The sequence below is a fragment of the Lontra canadensis genome, unplaced genomic scaffold, assembly GCF_010015895.1.
Source record: "Lontra canadensis isolate GAN:19392208 unplaced genomic scaffold, GSC_riverotter_1.0 scaffold57, whole genome shotgun sequence".
Lineage (NCBI taxonomy): Eukaryota > Metazoa > Chordata > Mammalia > Carnivora > Mustelidae > Lontra > Lontra canadensis.
In genome coordinates, this window is record NW_022631051.1 from 10,109,201 (window position 1) to 10,125,629 (window position 16,429).

At 52.4% G+C, this 16,429-nt stretch overlaps 1 protein-coding gene across 6 annotated transcripts in view; it reads left to right on the forward strand.

Annotated features, from left to right (window-relative positions):
- Positions 1 to 5,530, forward strand: part of GNB1L (G protein subunit beta 1 like) — a 58,714-nt gene extending 53,184 nt beyond the window's left edge. For all 6 annotated transcript variants that reach the window (XM_032875886.1, XM_032875887.1, XM_032875888.1 and 3 more), the window contains one exon: positions 4,964 to 5,530. In XM_032875886.1, coding sequence (XP_032731777.1) covers positions 4,964 to 5,281 — 318 coding nt within the window. In that variant the 3' untranslated portion in view covers positions 5,282 to 5,530. The remainder of the gene's footprint in view (positions 1 to 4,963) is intronic.
- The last annotated feature ends 10,899 nt before the right edge of the window (positions 5,531 to 16,429 follow it).

Below are 16,429 nucleotides of genomic sequence, written 5' to 3' on the forward strand. Positions count from 1 at the left end.
GTGAAGGAGAGGTCCTGTAGCTCTACGTCCTCACAAGCATTTGGTATTGTCAGTGTTCTGGACTTGGGCCATTCTAACAAGTGTATAGTGGTATCTGGTTTTTTTCCTTGTCATTGTTATTGAAATACAATTGAGGTACAGTGTTATCTTAGTTGTTGTTCTATTGTGCATTTCCCTGATAACGTATGACAGAAGCATGTTTCATGTGCTTACTGCCAAGTGTTGATCTTCTTTGGAGAAGTGTGTGTTAAGGTCTTTTGCCCATTTTTTAGTCAGGTCGTTTGTTTTCTTATTGTTGAATCTTAAGGGTTCATTGTACATTTGGGTTAATAGTCCTTTATCAGATGTGTCTTCTGCAAACATTTTCTCCTGTTCTGTGGCTTGTCTTTTCATTATCTTGCCAATATCTTTCACAGAGCAGAAAATTGTAATTTTAGTGAAGCTTCACTTATCAGTTCTTTCTTTCATGGATCGTGCCTTTGGTATTGTGTCTAAAATGTCATTGCTGGGCCCCTGAGTGGCTCAGTCGGTTACGCATCTGACTTCAGCTTAGGTCAGGATCCTGGGGTCCTGGGATCGAGTCCTGCATCAGGCTCCCTGCTCGGTGAGGAGTCTGCTTCTCCCTCTGCCCATCCTACTGCTCCTGCTCAAAGGTAACATGCTGTCTCTCTCACACACACACAAAAATAAATAAAATCTTAAAAAAAAAAAACAAAAAACTGGGGCGCCTGGGTGGCTCAGTTGGTTAAGCGACTGCCTTCAGCTCAGGTCATGATCCCGGAGTCCCGGGATCGAGTTCCGCATCGGGCTCTCAGCTCCATGGGGAGTCTGCTTGTCCCTCTGACCTTCTCCCCTCTCATGCTCTCTCTCTCTCACTCTCTCTCTCAAATAAATAAATAAAAATCTTTAAAAAAAATAAAAATTAAAAAACTAAAAAAAAAAAACAAAACCCCAAAACTAAAATAAAATGTCATTGCCAAGCCCAAGGTCATCAGGTTTTTGTCCTTTGTTATCTTTTATGATTTTAATAGTGTGTTTTATATTCAGGTCTATGATTCATTTCAAGTTATTTTTTGTGAATTAGAGGAGTGAGGTCTTTGTCTGGACTCCTATTTTTGCACGTGGATGTCCAGTTTTTCCTGCACTGCTTGTTAAAAAGAGTATCTTTCCCTTCGTTATGTTTCTTTTGCTCCTTTGTCCAAGATGACTTGACTCTGTTTATGTGGGTCTGTTTCTGGGCTCTCTGTGCTGCTTCTTTGATCTGTCTCTTCTTTCATCAGTACCACACTGTCTTGACCACTACAGCTTTATAGTAAGTCCTGAAGTCAGGTAGCGTCAGGCCTCTGACTTTGTTCTTCTTCTTTAACATAATATGTTGGCTGTTCTGAGTTGGTTCTTTTCTGTAATCTCCATTTTTCTGCTAATAATTCCTGTCCATTCACTCATCGGGGAAATTGTTCTTTATAATTACTTGAATGCGTTTTCTTTCATTTTTCTTTTTTTGAACATACTTAAATAGCTGCTTTAAAGTTTTTGTCTGATATGTTCAACATCTGTGCCATTCTGGGCCAATTTCTATAAACCGCTTTTTTTTTTTTTTCCAGTTGACTGTGGGTCCTATATTCCTGCTTCTTTGCGTGTCTAATAATTTTTCTGTTTGTGTGCTCAACACTGTAAGTGATATGTGGTGGAGACTCCGCACTCTAATCTTTTGCTCTGAAGGATATTTACTTTTGTTCTTACAGGCAGGTAGTTCATTTACTGGCTGTTCACCTTGAACTTGTGGCAGCTTGGCTTTATGTTCTGTCAGGGCAGATACGTGGAAAGCCCAGGGTCCTTCCCAGGCTCCTCTGATGTGGTAGGGCTCACCTTCTGAACTCCGCCTCTCCTTCAGGTCACAGAGAGCTCCGTCTCTAGCATTGTTCCATTGTGGGCCCTACCCGAACATGTGACCCTTATTCCTGAAGCAAGACCACTGTGGCATCCCAGCCAGTGCTGGGTTGTCAGGTGGTATATTGGCTTGGGCCGGCTGGACCCAGGGTCACAGCTGATCTCCTGTATCTGTTCCATCTCACCCTGTTGTAGTCCCTGTCCGGTCAACCTCATGTGGTGTCCTGAGCACCCACAGCCCAGCTCTCACACAAGGCCTGATGGGGAACCCAGATGCGGCTTTCAGTCCCTCCCCCAGTTCCCTCCATGCTGCTGGCTCACCCCACAAATCTAGCCACTCCAGCTGCCTCCACACTCTGGTCTCTGCCTCTTCAGCTTCATGTGGCCTCTGTGCACACCTAGATTTCATGGCTGGGACATGTCCCTGGGCAGGTTGCTGCCAGAGTGTGAGGCTCACCCCATCAGCTTCCCCTCCCCTCCTGCTGTCCACAGCCCGCCCACATGAGGTTGCTTGGTATCTTTTGTCCAGTTTGATGGTGGTCTATAGCATGAGGACTGGTCTGGTACCAGTTACTCCACCATGGCCACATTCCTGTTGCTCTTGGTTCATGAATGATATGCCCGTTTGTCTCTAGAACTGAGAGTCATAGCTCTTCACTGCGAATTGTACCCTTTGTCATTAAGTATTACCATACTTACCAATGTCTATCTTCTCGCTTTTTCCTTTGAATTCAGTGTCTCCTGTTACTGATACTGGACTCCTGTCTCTGTTGTCCGCACTCTTCTGGTACATCTTTGCCAGTCAATCTTTCTGTGTCTCTCTTACATGTAGCACAGATCTGGATTTAACTTTGGAATCTAATTATAAATCTGTTGAGTATATTTATGGAAAAATACAAGGGCAGATACTAGGAAAACATGGCATCTAGTGTCAGGGTTGGGGAAGAAAGTCATGTTGTTTTTGTCATTACTCACAGTGGATTGTCAGATAATCTCTCAAGTATGAGGTTGACTATTGTATGTTATGCCCCAAATGACAAAAGATGAGCAAAGCAGTGAATTTAACAAACAGCCCATCTCACTATGCTCCCATATTTTGGTTATTTACATAACTGGTTCTGTAGCCATAATCCATGTATTGTTTTAGACCTAATCCCACTGGTAAGTAGATTCCTTGCTTTTGGCAGATCATCTACTAAAGTTCTCTGGTTATCTCTCGTGACACTGGAGTTAATCTTCCAGTCCTTCAAGAAGAGCTTACGGGAGCAAATTCTTTAAGTTCTTACATGTTCAAAAATGCTTGTCCATTGTTTTTATACTTGAGCAGCAGTTTGGCTGGATATAAAATTCTTGGACCATGCCTGTCTTTGCAGCCTCTGCTGTCTTCTGCCACAGATGTGGCTGTGGAACATTTTGAGGACAGCCGAACTCTACCTCACAATTGACATGCTCTTTTTCTGACTACCAAAAGGACTTTTTAAGCTGTCAAGTCCAGTGATTTTCCTAAGGTGTATCTTAAAATTGACCATCCTGTAGCCTGTCTTTGGATCTGGACCATAAGGCTTCAGTTTTTCTAAAAATTACAATTGATTTTCTAAACCACTGAATGTTAGAGCACCTCTGCCTTTCTTCCATGTCTGCTGTTTTCTCTCCAGTCCATTGTAACTCTTTGTTTTCCCTTTCACTTTGCTCGCTTTGTATCATTCCTGTTCTTACTGTCTTGTTCCAGTCTCCTGCCATTTCCCGTTACCCTCCATTTCTTTGAGGTCTTCCTCTTCTTGCCTGAGCTCTGTCAGTTCAGTTTTCCTCCTCTGTGTTTTGCTTCATGTTCTTGTTTTATGGAGATAACTGCTTCATGAGGTTTTATTTTATAAAATCATGGTAAAAGAAATCCTTGGTGACAATTTCTGTTGCTTCCAAGGAATATCGCAAATGGCTTTTCTGTGTTTCTTCCTTTTCCCATGTGTTATCTTTGCATAGGTGAGTGATTCTTAACCAAAAACACCATGGCACCATGGGGAAGTGAACTAGGAGAAAACGGTGTGCTGGTAAGGGACAGCAAAGGCAACTTTAGGTCAATAAGAGCTTGTGGTACACCCAGAATCAGTAGAAGGAAGTGGCTACTGTGTATTGTCACAATGACGGCAAAGTGCCTTTGTCATTTAGTGTCCATCGCAATGGACACAATGGAAATGCCAGATTGCAATGCATGAGACAGTGCCATGTAACCACGAATAGCTGTGACCACAAAAGCAGCTCTGATTCCCTACCTGCTGGGAGGGAGGCACGTGTCGGTAAGGGGTCATCACCCAGCACTGACTATGGGAGCACTCAGTGTCCAGAAAGAGGTAGGCTCCCAGTGTCTCCGTGCAGATAGAACATGCCTGTGTACCTCCATGTTTTGTTTTGCCTGCCCTCCACTCAGAACCAAGCTAGGGACTAAGGTTTTGGCCATGGCCAGTGTGGCAGGCCCTGCAGGAGCTCCTGCATTCTGCACCTTCACTGTTGTCCCCCCCCCCCTCGCAAGGTCCTGCCTGTGCCCACTGGCTCTCCACTTGGTGGCTTGTCAGCCCTGTCGCTGAAGATGGACTTGGTGTCTCTCATCCTCCTCATGCTGTGGGTAGGCATGAGTTTATGCTGCTCTCAAGCTGGAGATACATCTTGCTTGGACGCCAGAGTGCAGTGTATTTCTGTGATGAGGAAACCTAGGACCCAGCCCACTGAGGTCTTTCCTGAAGGCCTGACAGGCAGAGAAATAGAGCAGCCCTTGAGTTCCTCTCAGGCCTTGTGTAGGGGAACAGCTCTGCGGGACCTCAGGGGCTCTCTGAGAGAAGGGCCTGACGTCTTACGCAAGGGCTTGGCCAAGGGCAGCAGTTAGGCTGCTCCCCTCAGTGGGTCTGTGCCTGGCTCCTGGGATGTAGGCGGTAAGTTTGCAGGAGCTTTCGGCCATCTTGGCAGCTTGCATTTCCCTCCTTGTTCTGCCTGCCACACCAGGGCTGCCCACAGGTGGGAGACCCTGGGACAAGTCTTAAAAGCCACTTTGTGGTTCTCTTTGCTGCTCTTGGTCTTCTAGGTGTGCAGAACTCATGAACTCACGAATCCTGGGATCGCTGATGTCAAGATCCGGCCAGACCGCAAGATCCTGGCCACTGCGGGCTGGGACCACCGGGTCCGAGTGTTTCACTGGCGGACGATGAAGCCACTGGCCGTACTATCCTTCCACAGTGCCACCGTCCACTGTGTGGCCTTTGCCGCAGATGGCTTGCTGGCCGCAGGATCTGGGGATCAGCGGATCAGCATCTGGTCCCTCTACCCGACCCACAGTGACATGTCTGCTCCCTTGTTGGGCCACGCAGAGGGCAGGGAGGTGGGGGCCCATGCTGTGGCCTGACCCAGGCATGTGGAACCTCAGGACCCCTGCAACAGCCAGCCGCAGTTCCCCTCCTCCAGTTACAAGAGGTACTTGGTCTGTGGGGTCTTTGTTTTCCGCTCAAGGTGCGTGTTTCCTTTTGTGAAATACAGCACCTATACGACAGTGACTCTACAGCTTACAAGAGTAACTGGGCCAGACGCCTGGGCAGCTGTGGCCCAGGTGAGAGACCAACCTGGGCCTGCTTTACAATAAACCTCTAGATGCAAACCCCCAGGCTCAAGGTACAGATTCTCCAAGGTGACATCCTGGATTCCCCCTTCGGGTCAGCTCTGAGAGCTCTCCTCAGACCTTCTGTTGGGCAGGGCAATTGACCCCTGTCCACTGGGGGACAGTGAATGTGGCCCCCAGGTCCTGCGGACTCCATTGGCTCCTCACCCTGAGGCTGGCCAGGAGCTCCCAATGCTCAGGGCTGAAGCCAGAACCAGTAGAAAGAAGTGACCAGACCCCTTGGGGAAGAAAGGCAGGAGGAGGATGGGCTGTGGGTGAGGGCAGAGGCAGAGAGACCTTGTGGCTCAGGGGCAGGCCAAGCGCGGGATCCGTGGGAGGAAGCACCGCCCCCAAAAGAGAAAGACCAAAGACGGCAAGGTGCTGTGGGTGGAAAGTATGGCAGAATTAAGTGCGGCCGACACAGCCACCAACGACACAGAGCCAGCACTGTGCACCCGGGGCAACGGGATGAACAGCCAAAGCAGCTCGTGTGTCCAGAGTCTTCTTACCACGCCCAGCCGTCAGGGCCTCTTTTAAAGCTGGGCTGTTGGTTGGGAAGGAATAGGACCCTGGAAATTGGGGTGGGGGCTGTGAGCAGTCACTGAGGAAGCTGGGGGGCCTCCAACCCCTTTGTTCCGCTGCCTTTTTTGCCAGAAGAGCCCCCTTCAGTCTGCCTGAAGAGGTCAGTCTTCCTTTACCTGAAGGACCGGAATGGCTCCCCCGGGGGCGGGGTCCCTGTGGGACACTCCTGACCACCTCCCCCCACACTGGCTTTGCTTATAACTAGACTCAGGCCCCAGGAGGCCCCAAAGGGTGAGGTACGAAGTGTGGTCCGTGATGAGGTGGCTACGCTCCAGAAGAACTTCATGCAGATAGAAATCTGGAGAACATGTGTGGGATCCAGGTGGCAGGGATATGAAACGCATGAAGCCAGATCCATGGAAACAGGACCACTCACAGAGGGTCTGGGCTTGCTGCAGCCCGAGGACTAAGAAAGGGCCCCAGGGTATGGTTGCTTGGTTGAAACCTGGACCACAGGGCAGGTTCACTGAGGACAGTTAACTGCCAGAGCCACCTCAGTGTGCTGCAGAGGGAGTGAGCCGTGGGGTCGGGGGGATTGTGGTATTTGAGGGGACTCAACACATAGGCACTGCCAACCCTCCACAAAAGCCTTTCCCCGTGACCTTGAGGAGTACATCTGCAAGGGGAGCCTGGCATCCTTGAAGAGCTCTGTGGTTTCTCCTCTCTGCAGGTCGGCTGGAGCCGCTGCCATGGAACGAGGATCTTGAAACACAGTGGAGTCACTGGGTCTCCCGAGTGGCAAGGCCTAGCAGTGGCCTTAACTGCCCAAGACGGAGTAGACGTGGTTGGGTGGTGAGCAGCCACAGCCACCAGCAGCCAGACTGGCGGAGATGCGGGCGTGGGCTGGTGACCTTGGGGTCCTAGGAGTGCAGGTGATAGCCGGATCAGGTTTAGCTTGAGCGGAAGCGTTCTGGATTGAGCCAACAGATATGTGACCGGGGCCACCAAAATAGAGTCACAACCCCTTCAGTCACCGCCCAGGCCCCTTGAGGAAAGACCCCACCACACTGCAGAAAACGTATACTGCTGATCTTCTGCCCAGCCTCCCCAGGGACATGGCCACTCCCTAGGGGACGGTATACCGTTGGAGCTCCCGGAATGCCCATTCTGGGGACTGGCCTACTACCCCATTGGACCCCATTGGCTGGAGGTGCTGGCGAGTGTCCTCCAGCACCCCTGGGAGGGGCCACGCTGGCCCCCGAGTATCCTGTGGCCACGTCACTGGATGTTGGGAAGACACATCCAGAAGGATCTGCGCACGACAAATGTCAGAAGGAAGGGCTTTGTTTAGGCTGCAGGCACTTGAACCTCATGGACGTGAGGAAAACTGCCAAGTCAGCCACATTTGGGGTGCTCCTCACAGGGAGGCTGTAGGGTCAGAGACAGTGAAGAGGGGCCTCACCAAGCCAGAGCCCCACGTGGCTCCCCCAAGAGGCCGTGTGCTGAGGGTGTTCTGGAACCCAGCTGTAGTTGGCTCAGTGCCTTTTCTCATCTCCCTCTTCTCTCTGCTGACCCCACCAAAGGCAGTTGGGGTGCTGGTTGTGGGGGCTCATTTTGGAAGGTGAGCCTCTGCAAATCCCATCTGTGGCCGGGCAGCCATGGGCTGGTGCCCAACGGCAAAGAATGATCCGAAGAGTCTCCAAGCATCCTTGGCCTCCTTGTTAGAGCACAGCTGTGAGCACAGAGTGAGTGGTGACAACATCCAGTGCTCGAGAGCACTTTCTGGAGAGTGTGCTGCGCTGCAGGAGGTCACGGAGGGGGAGGGGCACGGCTGTCTGCCTGTGGGGCGGGAGGGGAGATGTGAGTCTCCTCAGTTACTTTGCACACCCTTCCAGCAGCCCTGCCACAACCCACTGCCGAGGCTGGGAGGCCCCTGTGGGGGTGCCAGCCCCCTGCCTCAGCTCTGACTCCGAGGTGCTGGGCGCGGGGCTGCTGCCGCCTCGAGAGGCTTCGAAACCCGATGGCTGAGAAAGTGGTGCCCCCACCCCTGCGTAGGCCTGTGTCATCAGCTCATCAAGAATCTTGGTGACTCGCCCTCTGGTAGAATCACCGCATTTACAAAAACAGCCACAGAAGTGTGTGTTCCAGACAAAGGGACAGGGCACTGCAAGTCGGCGTGAGGTTTATTAAACCCAGAGATGCTTCCAGAATGTCTGAGGTGAGACTACGGGCGCCTTGCCCCTGGAGATGGTAGGGAGGTGGTGTTGGCAGACACGAACCCAGAGTCCATATCCGGCCCTCACCTTCGTGTTGAAGGCACAAGCAAAGATGCGTGGAGGATCGCAGGTGACTGACTCCTTACAGAGGTCATGCGCTGGTGAGCAGTATCTCAGGGACATCTTGTGGCCAAATCGTGGCATACGGGAGGCCAAATTGGGTCGGCAGAGCTTTCCTAGTCCTGTGTGTCTGATGGGGCTGTGTGGCTAAGGCAAGCAGTTTCCAAGGCCACGCAGGCCTTCTGGATGTCCTGTGGAAAGACTGGTGGCCAGGATTTGGATCTGCTCAGCCGAGCCCCCTGGAATTGCAGCGGCACCGACTTCCTAGAAACACTACTGTGTGAAACAGTGGGGCCCTCTTCTGTGCCCGCTGTGGGGCCCACAGTTTTGCACAACATGGCCTCCATCAGCAGGATCTGAGGCATTAGCAAATCACCACAGACCCGACCAGTCTCAAACTCCCCAGGGCGTAAGAAGAAACAGGGGCCCCGATCGGACACCCAGCCTGGGGAGGGTACTTCCTGTTTGCAAAGCTTCAGATGGTTCTTGTCATGTTTCCAGGGCTGAGTCATTCCTCAGACCTGACCTGGTGTTGGGGGCTGGCTGTGCCGCGAGACCCAGGTGTGCAGGGGCCCTGCCATCTTCCAAGAGCTGTGTGAACCCCTTGCTGGAAGGGCTCAAGCCGATCTCCCTGAGCTTCCAGGATGAGCTGCAGAGTGGGCAGAGCACTGTGCCTGCTGCTGTCCCACAGTACAGGCAGGTGCTCTACGAGGAGGAGCCTCTGTGTGGAACCAAGGTTGCCCTTTACCAGAAGGGCGCATACACTCTCAGGGTCGGTCCCTTTGATGTAAATTTAGGGCCCTGAATGTTCTGGGATTGGCCTTTTTTTCCCCTTCGCATGGATGCTCATAGTGGCTTTATTCCTAAGAGTGCCAAACCAGAAACAACCCAAATGGGTTGACAGGTGAATGGACAGGGAAGCAAACCATGGTAAATATGTACGGTGTAGTCCCACCAGCCAGGAAGAGGAGCCTGGATGGATCCAGAAGAACCGGGGTGGGGGGAAGCCACAGTCTTGCCATGGTCCTTACAGGCCAGAAAGCTCAGCGTAACCCAGATCTCCTGCAGGCCGTGCGAGGTGTCTGTGCAGGTGGGGCTCCATGAGGTGAAGGCTGCTCTGGGCATGGCCTCAGGCAGAGGCGGTAAGAGGCCTCCCACACCCCCTGATAGAGTTTTCTCCACTTTTCACTTCACCACTATTCAGAAAGGCCTGCTTTTCCTTAAAGATCTTTCCACATGCCTCCTGCCCGTCAGTAAAACTTGTCCTTGGAAGTCCAGTTACTGCTGGTGTTCCTCCACCTGTTAAACAGACAAAAGAATGAGAGCAGAGCTTGGGCCAGGCCTCCTGGCCTTCCCTTCAGGCCATGTGGGAAGCCCCACTCCCTCCTGGTCACCCCCCTGCAGGCCAATAGCAACCGCGGTTGCTGACAGGTGGCGTCTGCCTGTCCCCATGGTACCTCAGGGGCCGGGCCGAGGGTGGGGAGGCAGCATCCAAGCATCTCATGAGCATCTCAGGCCGCACGGCCGGCCGTGTGCCCTCACGTCAGATGCTTTCAGCAAGACCCCCACCCCCCACCCCAGGCCCAGCAGCAACTCTGCACTCCCAGCCACTTCTGTCCTTGGCAGCCGGATGGTTTTGCAAAATCGGCCCTGGGATTTTCTGCCCAGTTCCTAAGTGCCTTTCCTAGCTACTTGCGCTGTTCACTGAGCAACCTTTCTCATTCAGGAGCCACTTGAATTTAGCACAATCCACAGTGGCCAAACCGTGGTGATTCTGCAGCACTGACATCAATGTGATCATCCAGGGTGATGAGGAAGGCTGTGGCTCAGGTGCCCGGGGGCAGGAAATGCGCCAGGCAGAGACCTGAGGTTCCCCAGGCGAGTGATGGGGGACCCATTGGCCAAGCATCTCTCATCAGGTGTCCTCCCCCTCAGCAAGACGCTTTCTAGTCCAAACTATCCATGGAGAGAGGCTCACCAGTCTCAAAGAATTCTTCGTTAATACTTAGTGGAGGGGTGCCTGGGTGGCTCAGTCGGTTGAGCGTCTGCCTTCAGCTCAGGTCATGATCCCAGCGTCCTGGGATCGAGTCCCATATCAGGCTCCTTGCTCAGCGGGAACCTGGTTCTCCCTCTCCTGCTCCCCCTGCTTGTGTGCTCTCTCTCTCTCTCTGTCACATAAATAAAATCTTAAAAAAAAAAAAAAAAGCAAAACAAGACCCTCTCTTAGTGAAGAGGCTGCTCACAAGCAGAGAAAACTCGTTCGGAGTAGCGATGCAATTTCTTAGGTGCAGTTCTGGCTCTGCTTAATGTGTTCTGCCATTCTATCCTCATTGGAAGAGCTTCCATGGGTCAGGAGTGCGGGCACGGTGTGGCCAGGGTCCCTGGTTGGAGCTTCACAGGCTATAGTTAGGGGTCAGTAGGGGTGGGCACCTCTTTCAGCCCTCCTGGTTGTTAGAAGAATCCAGAGCCTCATGCTCTTGGACTGAGGCTCTCAGCTCCTGGGGTCTACCCAGCCTCTTCAGGGCCAGCAGGAGTGGCCTTGGGGTACTCTTTGTGGAGCCTTTCGTGGCCCAGGGTGGGATTTGATGTTCTACTGGAGAGACAAAGCACCCCCAGTCACCGCCTCTGGGGCCAAGCGTGCTTCTCATCAGCAGGACAGACTGGGCTGCAGCGGGTCCCCCCTCCAGGCCACCTCCCCGGCAAGGCAAGCAGCTATGCCATCCCGACCAGCCAGCCCAGGAAAGTGAGCAGCCCAGCGTGTACCTCTGGTGAGAGCCCACCTCGGGAACCTTCCACCCATCCTCTTCCAGACCCATGGTTACCGTGCACATGGGCAGGGGGTATAGCGCTTACCCAGCATCCCCTACAGGCAATCTGGAGGCTGGGGACAGACCAGGACATGACCAGTGGGGCGGCCGTGGGGACACAGAATTCTCCACCTTTTCTTGCGCTCTCTCCATTTCACAGGTGGGATGACGTCAGGCTGCCATGGCTTTGGGAAATAGGCAGACCAGCCTTGGTGTGTGACAGGGGGGCGAGCCCTGAGGAGCCGGATGGGGTGCTCTAACGCTGAGGCTTCACTGATGAAGGGCTTGCTGAGGCGCAGTGTCCCAGGAGACCGTGGCGTGCCCGCTCGGCCGGCTGGCTTGGTGCTGACGTGCCGTGCGTGTCTTTGCGCTCCGGAGTGAGTGATGTTCAATCAGGTGTTACCCACCTGTGTCTGTGCCAAGAAGCCGCAGAACATCCTCTGCACAAAAGGACTGTTTGCACAAAGGAAAAACATTCCTTCAGGGGGTTCTTTAGAAATGCTTGATACTCAACTAGCTAGAACTTCATGGCAAAGCCTGGTGTCAAAGACGAGCTGGCACAGACAGGAACCTTACAGCTGAGCTGGCTGTGCACCTGTGCTTCGGGGCGACTCCTCCCCCAGCCCGTGGCTCAAGAGTGGGGGAGGGTGGTGGTGCTGTGGGGGGAACCCCCCACATCCCCACATCTGGCCCACTCCTCCTATCCCTCAGCATCACCACACTCACTCCTGCCTCGACCGCTCCCCCTGGGGCCAAGCTCTCCAGCTTGGGAGCCGGGCGGGAAGGAAGCACCTGGGCTGGACAGAGCGGAGCAAAAGGCTGAGAGCCAGGCAGCAGCTGTTGAGTGGAGCAGACATACATCCAACCCGCCCAGAGATGTGCCCCCCAAGTACAGGACTGTCAGTTCTGCAGAGGCAGTCCTAAACCTCAGCTTAAGGAATCCCTGCGGGAAAAAACATCTGAGCAAGCCAGAGATGGAGCCCCAGACCGGAGGAAGTAGGGCTCAGCTGAGAAAAGGTGCTCAGGGCCTGCTGAGGAAATGCTTTGGCCTCCATCCCTGCCAGGAGGGGGCCCAGAGCCGCTCCACCCATCCACCCAGCACCCACGGTGGGCTCTCAGAGCTCGAAGCAGGTTCAGTAAAGTATATCCCGTGTGCCACCAATAGACACCCTTGGGCCTTAGCCTCTGGGACCTCGGGCCCAAAGAGCCAGGAGTATTCATGGGTGCTGGCTCCTAGGGGCAGATGTGGGGAATCTTGTTACTGCCCCCAAACCAGGAGGCCTTCAGAGGGGCCAAGAGCAGTGCTGAGGGCCAAGGGGCCTTGCACACGGGCCTGGGATGCGTCAGGCAGCAAGACGACGGTCACCGTCATCTATTCAAACACACAAGATTCCGATGGGCGAAGAAGTCTCATTGATACTCAAATGGGACAAGGTAACAGGAAGTAGATCAGAAAAGTATTGTAATAGTGAAGTAGGCCAAGCGTGCCTGAAGATTGCTATGGGCTGCATGTCTGTGTCCTTCCAGAAGTTCATAGGTTGAGACCTAACCCCGCAGGTGATGGTACTAGGATGGGGCCTCTAAATGGAGCCTTTGTGAATGGGATTAGCACCTTATAAAAGAGACCCCAGGAGAGAGCAGGGGAGGGTGGCGGCCTTATAAAAGAGACCCCTGCCCTTCCGCCACATGAGGACCCAGGAATCGGACTCTCACCAGATACTGGCTCTGCCTTGATCTTGGACTTCTAGTCTCCAGAACAGTGAGAAATGAATTTCTGTTACTCATAAGCCACCCAGTCTGTGGTATTTTGTTGGAGCAGCCTAAACGGACTGAGACAAGATGCTGTATTTTTTTTTTAAGATTTTATTTATTTATTTGACAGATCACAAGTAGGCAGAGAGGCAGGCAGAGAGAGAGAGGGAAATAGGCTCCCTGCTGAGCAGAGAGCCCGATGTGGGCCTCGATCTCAGGACCATGAGATCATGACCCGAGCTGAAGGCAGAGGCTTAACCCACTGAGCCACACTGGCGCCCCAAGATGCTGTAATTTATTGTTTTGTTTTGTTTGTTTTGTTTTGTTTTTTAGGATGTGGAATGCTAGGGGGGTGCCTGGGTAGGTAGCTCAGCGGGTCAAGCATCCAACTCTTGATTTCAAATCAAGCCATGATCTCTGGGTTGTGAGATCGGACCCTGCATCAGGCTCTGCACTGGGCATGGAACCTTCTTAAGATTCTCTCTCCCTCTCCCTCTGCCCCTCCCTGCCTCTTAAAAAAAAAAAAAAAAGAAAGAAAGTTGAGGGGCACCTGGGTCATGATCCCACGGCCCTGGGATGGAGCCCAGAATCTGGCTCTCTGCTCAGCAGGGAGCCTGCTTCCTCTTCTCTCTCTGCCTGCTTCTCTGCCTACTTGTGATCTCTGTCTGTCAAATAAACAAATAAAATCTTTAAAAAAAAACAAGTGGAATGTTAGGAAATCAAGTCATTTGGTTTCGTCCTGTTGCAATGATCTGTCGTGGCATCAATAAACCAGCCCAAACTTAGCAGTGTATAGTAGCCTTCAATGCATGTGGCATCCAGGGGTCAGGAAGCTAGGAACCTCGGTGGGCCGGCGGAGCCTGGGGAGGGCTAGGCAACAGCGGGCACTATCGACGGGAGCACCTTTGCATGGCCTCTCAGCATGATGGTCTCAGGAGAATCAGGCTTTTTACAACGGCCCTCCAAGAGCTCATCCAACAAACCAGCAGGAGTCTTCTCTGCCCAGCCATGGTATCAGAAAAGGGACACGGACCCCACTGGGTAAGGGAGGAAAGTCAAAATATTTTCATCCTTTACAAAATAAGGCACGTCCTTGTTTTTCTCTGTGTAGCAAGAAAGCGAGAGCACAGATACCTGAGACCCCAGGACTTGGGGGAAGGAGCCTGGGGCAGGACCTGGGCCTCCTGCCATGGCCAGGAGGGAGCAACCAGCCACAAACTCCCTCCAGTCCTGCACAGGGCACCCCAAATTTGCAGGGTGTGATGAGATGCTCACGAAGAAGCTTATTCATCCTGACACACCAGGCCCTATTTCCAAATAAATGGAGAGCAGATCTGGACCTCCCATCCACATGAAAGACAAAGAATCCTTCATCTCAGGGAATATGAGAGATGGGGTTCTGATCAAGAGTAATGGAGAAGAGTTGTCACCGAGCAGGCCAGGGTCGACCCGCCTTACTCAGTGACCGCACTGTGCCCTCCTGCGGTGCCCAGCCCAGAGCTGAGCTGCCTGATGGCCCGGTAGGTAGTCTGAGCCATCGGGGTCCTGAGAACACACCTAAGCAAAAATAAGAAGCAGCCCAAGGAGAAATGCAACATATCAGCACTTTTAGTATCAGCTTTAGTGAATCTCATATCGTGTGTATGTGTGTGTGTGTCTTTCCTAAGATGTTAAGATATTTTCAGATTCCCTATGTTAGGCTTGCCATTCTTGTTAAATATTTAGAAGTGTTTTTAGTGCATTTGCAACCAGTGTTTAAATGTCGGGAGAATTTTATTCTATTATAACCTTACATTTTGCTGTATCAACCAAGTTCAGGTGCAGCTATTGTGAGAATTCTTTATTCTGCAACATAACAATTTATAAATCTTGAGAATTTATCAAACCATTGGTGTGGTTTTCTATTTTGGAGATTTCATTTTTTTTTAAAGATTTTATTTATTTATTTGACAGACAGAGATCACAAGGAGGCAGAGAGAGAGGAAGGGAAGCAGGCTCCATGCTGAGCAGAGAGCCCGATGCGGGGCTTGATCCCAGGACCCTGGGATCACGACCTGAGCCGAAGGCAGAGGCTTTTAACGCACTGAGCCACTCAGGCGCCCGAGATTTCATTTAAAAAAAAAAAAAGATTTCATGTATTTATTTGACAGAGACACAGCGAGAGAGGGAACACAAGAAGGGGGAGTGGGAGAGGGAGAAGCAGGCTTCCTACTGAGCAAGAAGCCCAAAGAGGGGCTTGATCCCAGGACCCTGGGATCATGACCTGAGCTGAAGGCAGACACTTAAGGACTGAGCCACCCAGGCGCCCCCTATTTTGGAGATTTCAAACAGAGGCCACAGTGAGGGGAGGCACAGCAACCCCCAGGGAGCCAGTGCTCAGCTTAAACATTAAACTAAGGTTTCCCTGGCTGCCGCCAGGGTTGAAGGGTGGGCACTTGGCACCTTCCTCTGGGAAGCGAAGGCTCCCAGGATCTGGGTGAATTCTGGGACATCCGGAGCTTGTAACTTTCTCATCTAGAACATGGGAGTGACCACTCCAGCAGATGCGGGGGGCAACAATTCCTCATGAAATGCACCTCTTTCTCCTTGTAGACTAGACAGATGTCAGGTGTCCGATGGGCAGATGGTGGGGGTGGGGGGGACTGGGTTCTGCCCAAGTCCACAGCCACAGCGGTGAAGCCCACAGTGGCACACACCTTTCCCATCCATAACCTGCGAACCCGACTTCCCCCTTCCCTAGCTAGAGAAGTAAAGAACGAGAACCTGCTGTTTGCTAATCAGGAATAATAAATCCGATGGTCATTCCGCCACACGCTGCTCAGATCAGTTCCAGGGGCAGAGAGCGAAGAGAGTGGAAAGGGGGCAAGAGGAGAAAGGACACTAGAGTGGGCTCAGAACAAAAGAAAGGGGCTGCCAGCTTCTTTATATGTCACAGAAGAACTTACATCCAGTACAGTTACCCTCCTTCGGAGACGGTTGTGTGAACCGTGACAAAATTCCACCCCCGGGAACACCCTCCTACCTCTTGGCCAGCCCCCCCCCACAGCCCCGGCACCCAGCAGTCTGTTCTCCTGTTCTGCAGCCTGCTTCTTCCAGAACATGTGTAGATGGACTTCCACAGCACGGTGCCTCCCCTCTGGTCACCTGCAACTCTGCATTTGGGGTCCAGGCGCTGGCTACCCTGCTGAGAAATGGCTGCTTTCTCCCAGAGTGACCCTTGGGCCTGGGAGACCTGGCTCCTGAGCAGGGTATAGGCATCTGGATCCACCATCAAGGTGGTCTGCCTTTGTGGAGCCTGTCTCAAGCCCCTCACCCCCCAGCCCTGGTAAAGCCTGCCAAGGCCCTGGCCAGCAGAGCGACGGGCATCTGTCCCTCCCTGTGGGAACATGCATTCTCCTAGAGCAGAAGCTCTATCTCAACCAATACTGTGTGGCCGCCACTTTGGCAGGTGAACGTGTGAACATGTCACTCCATGCTCCCTA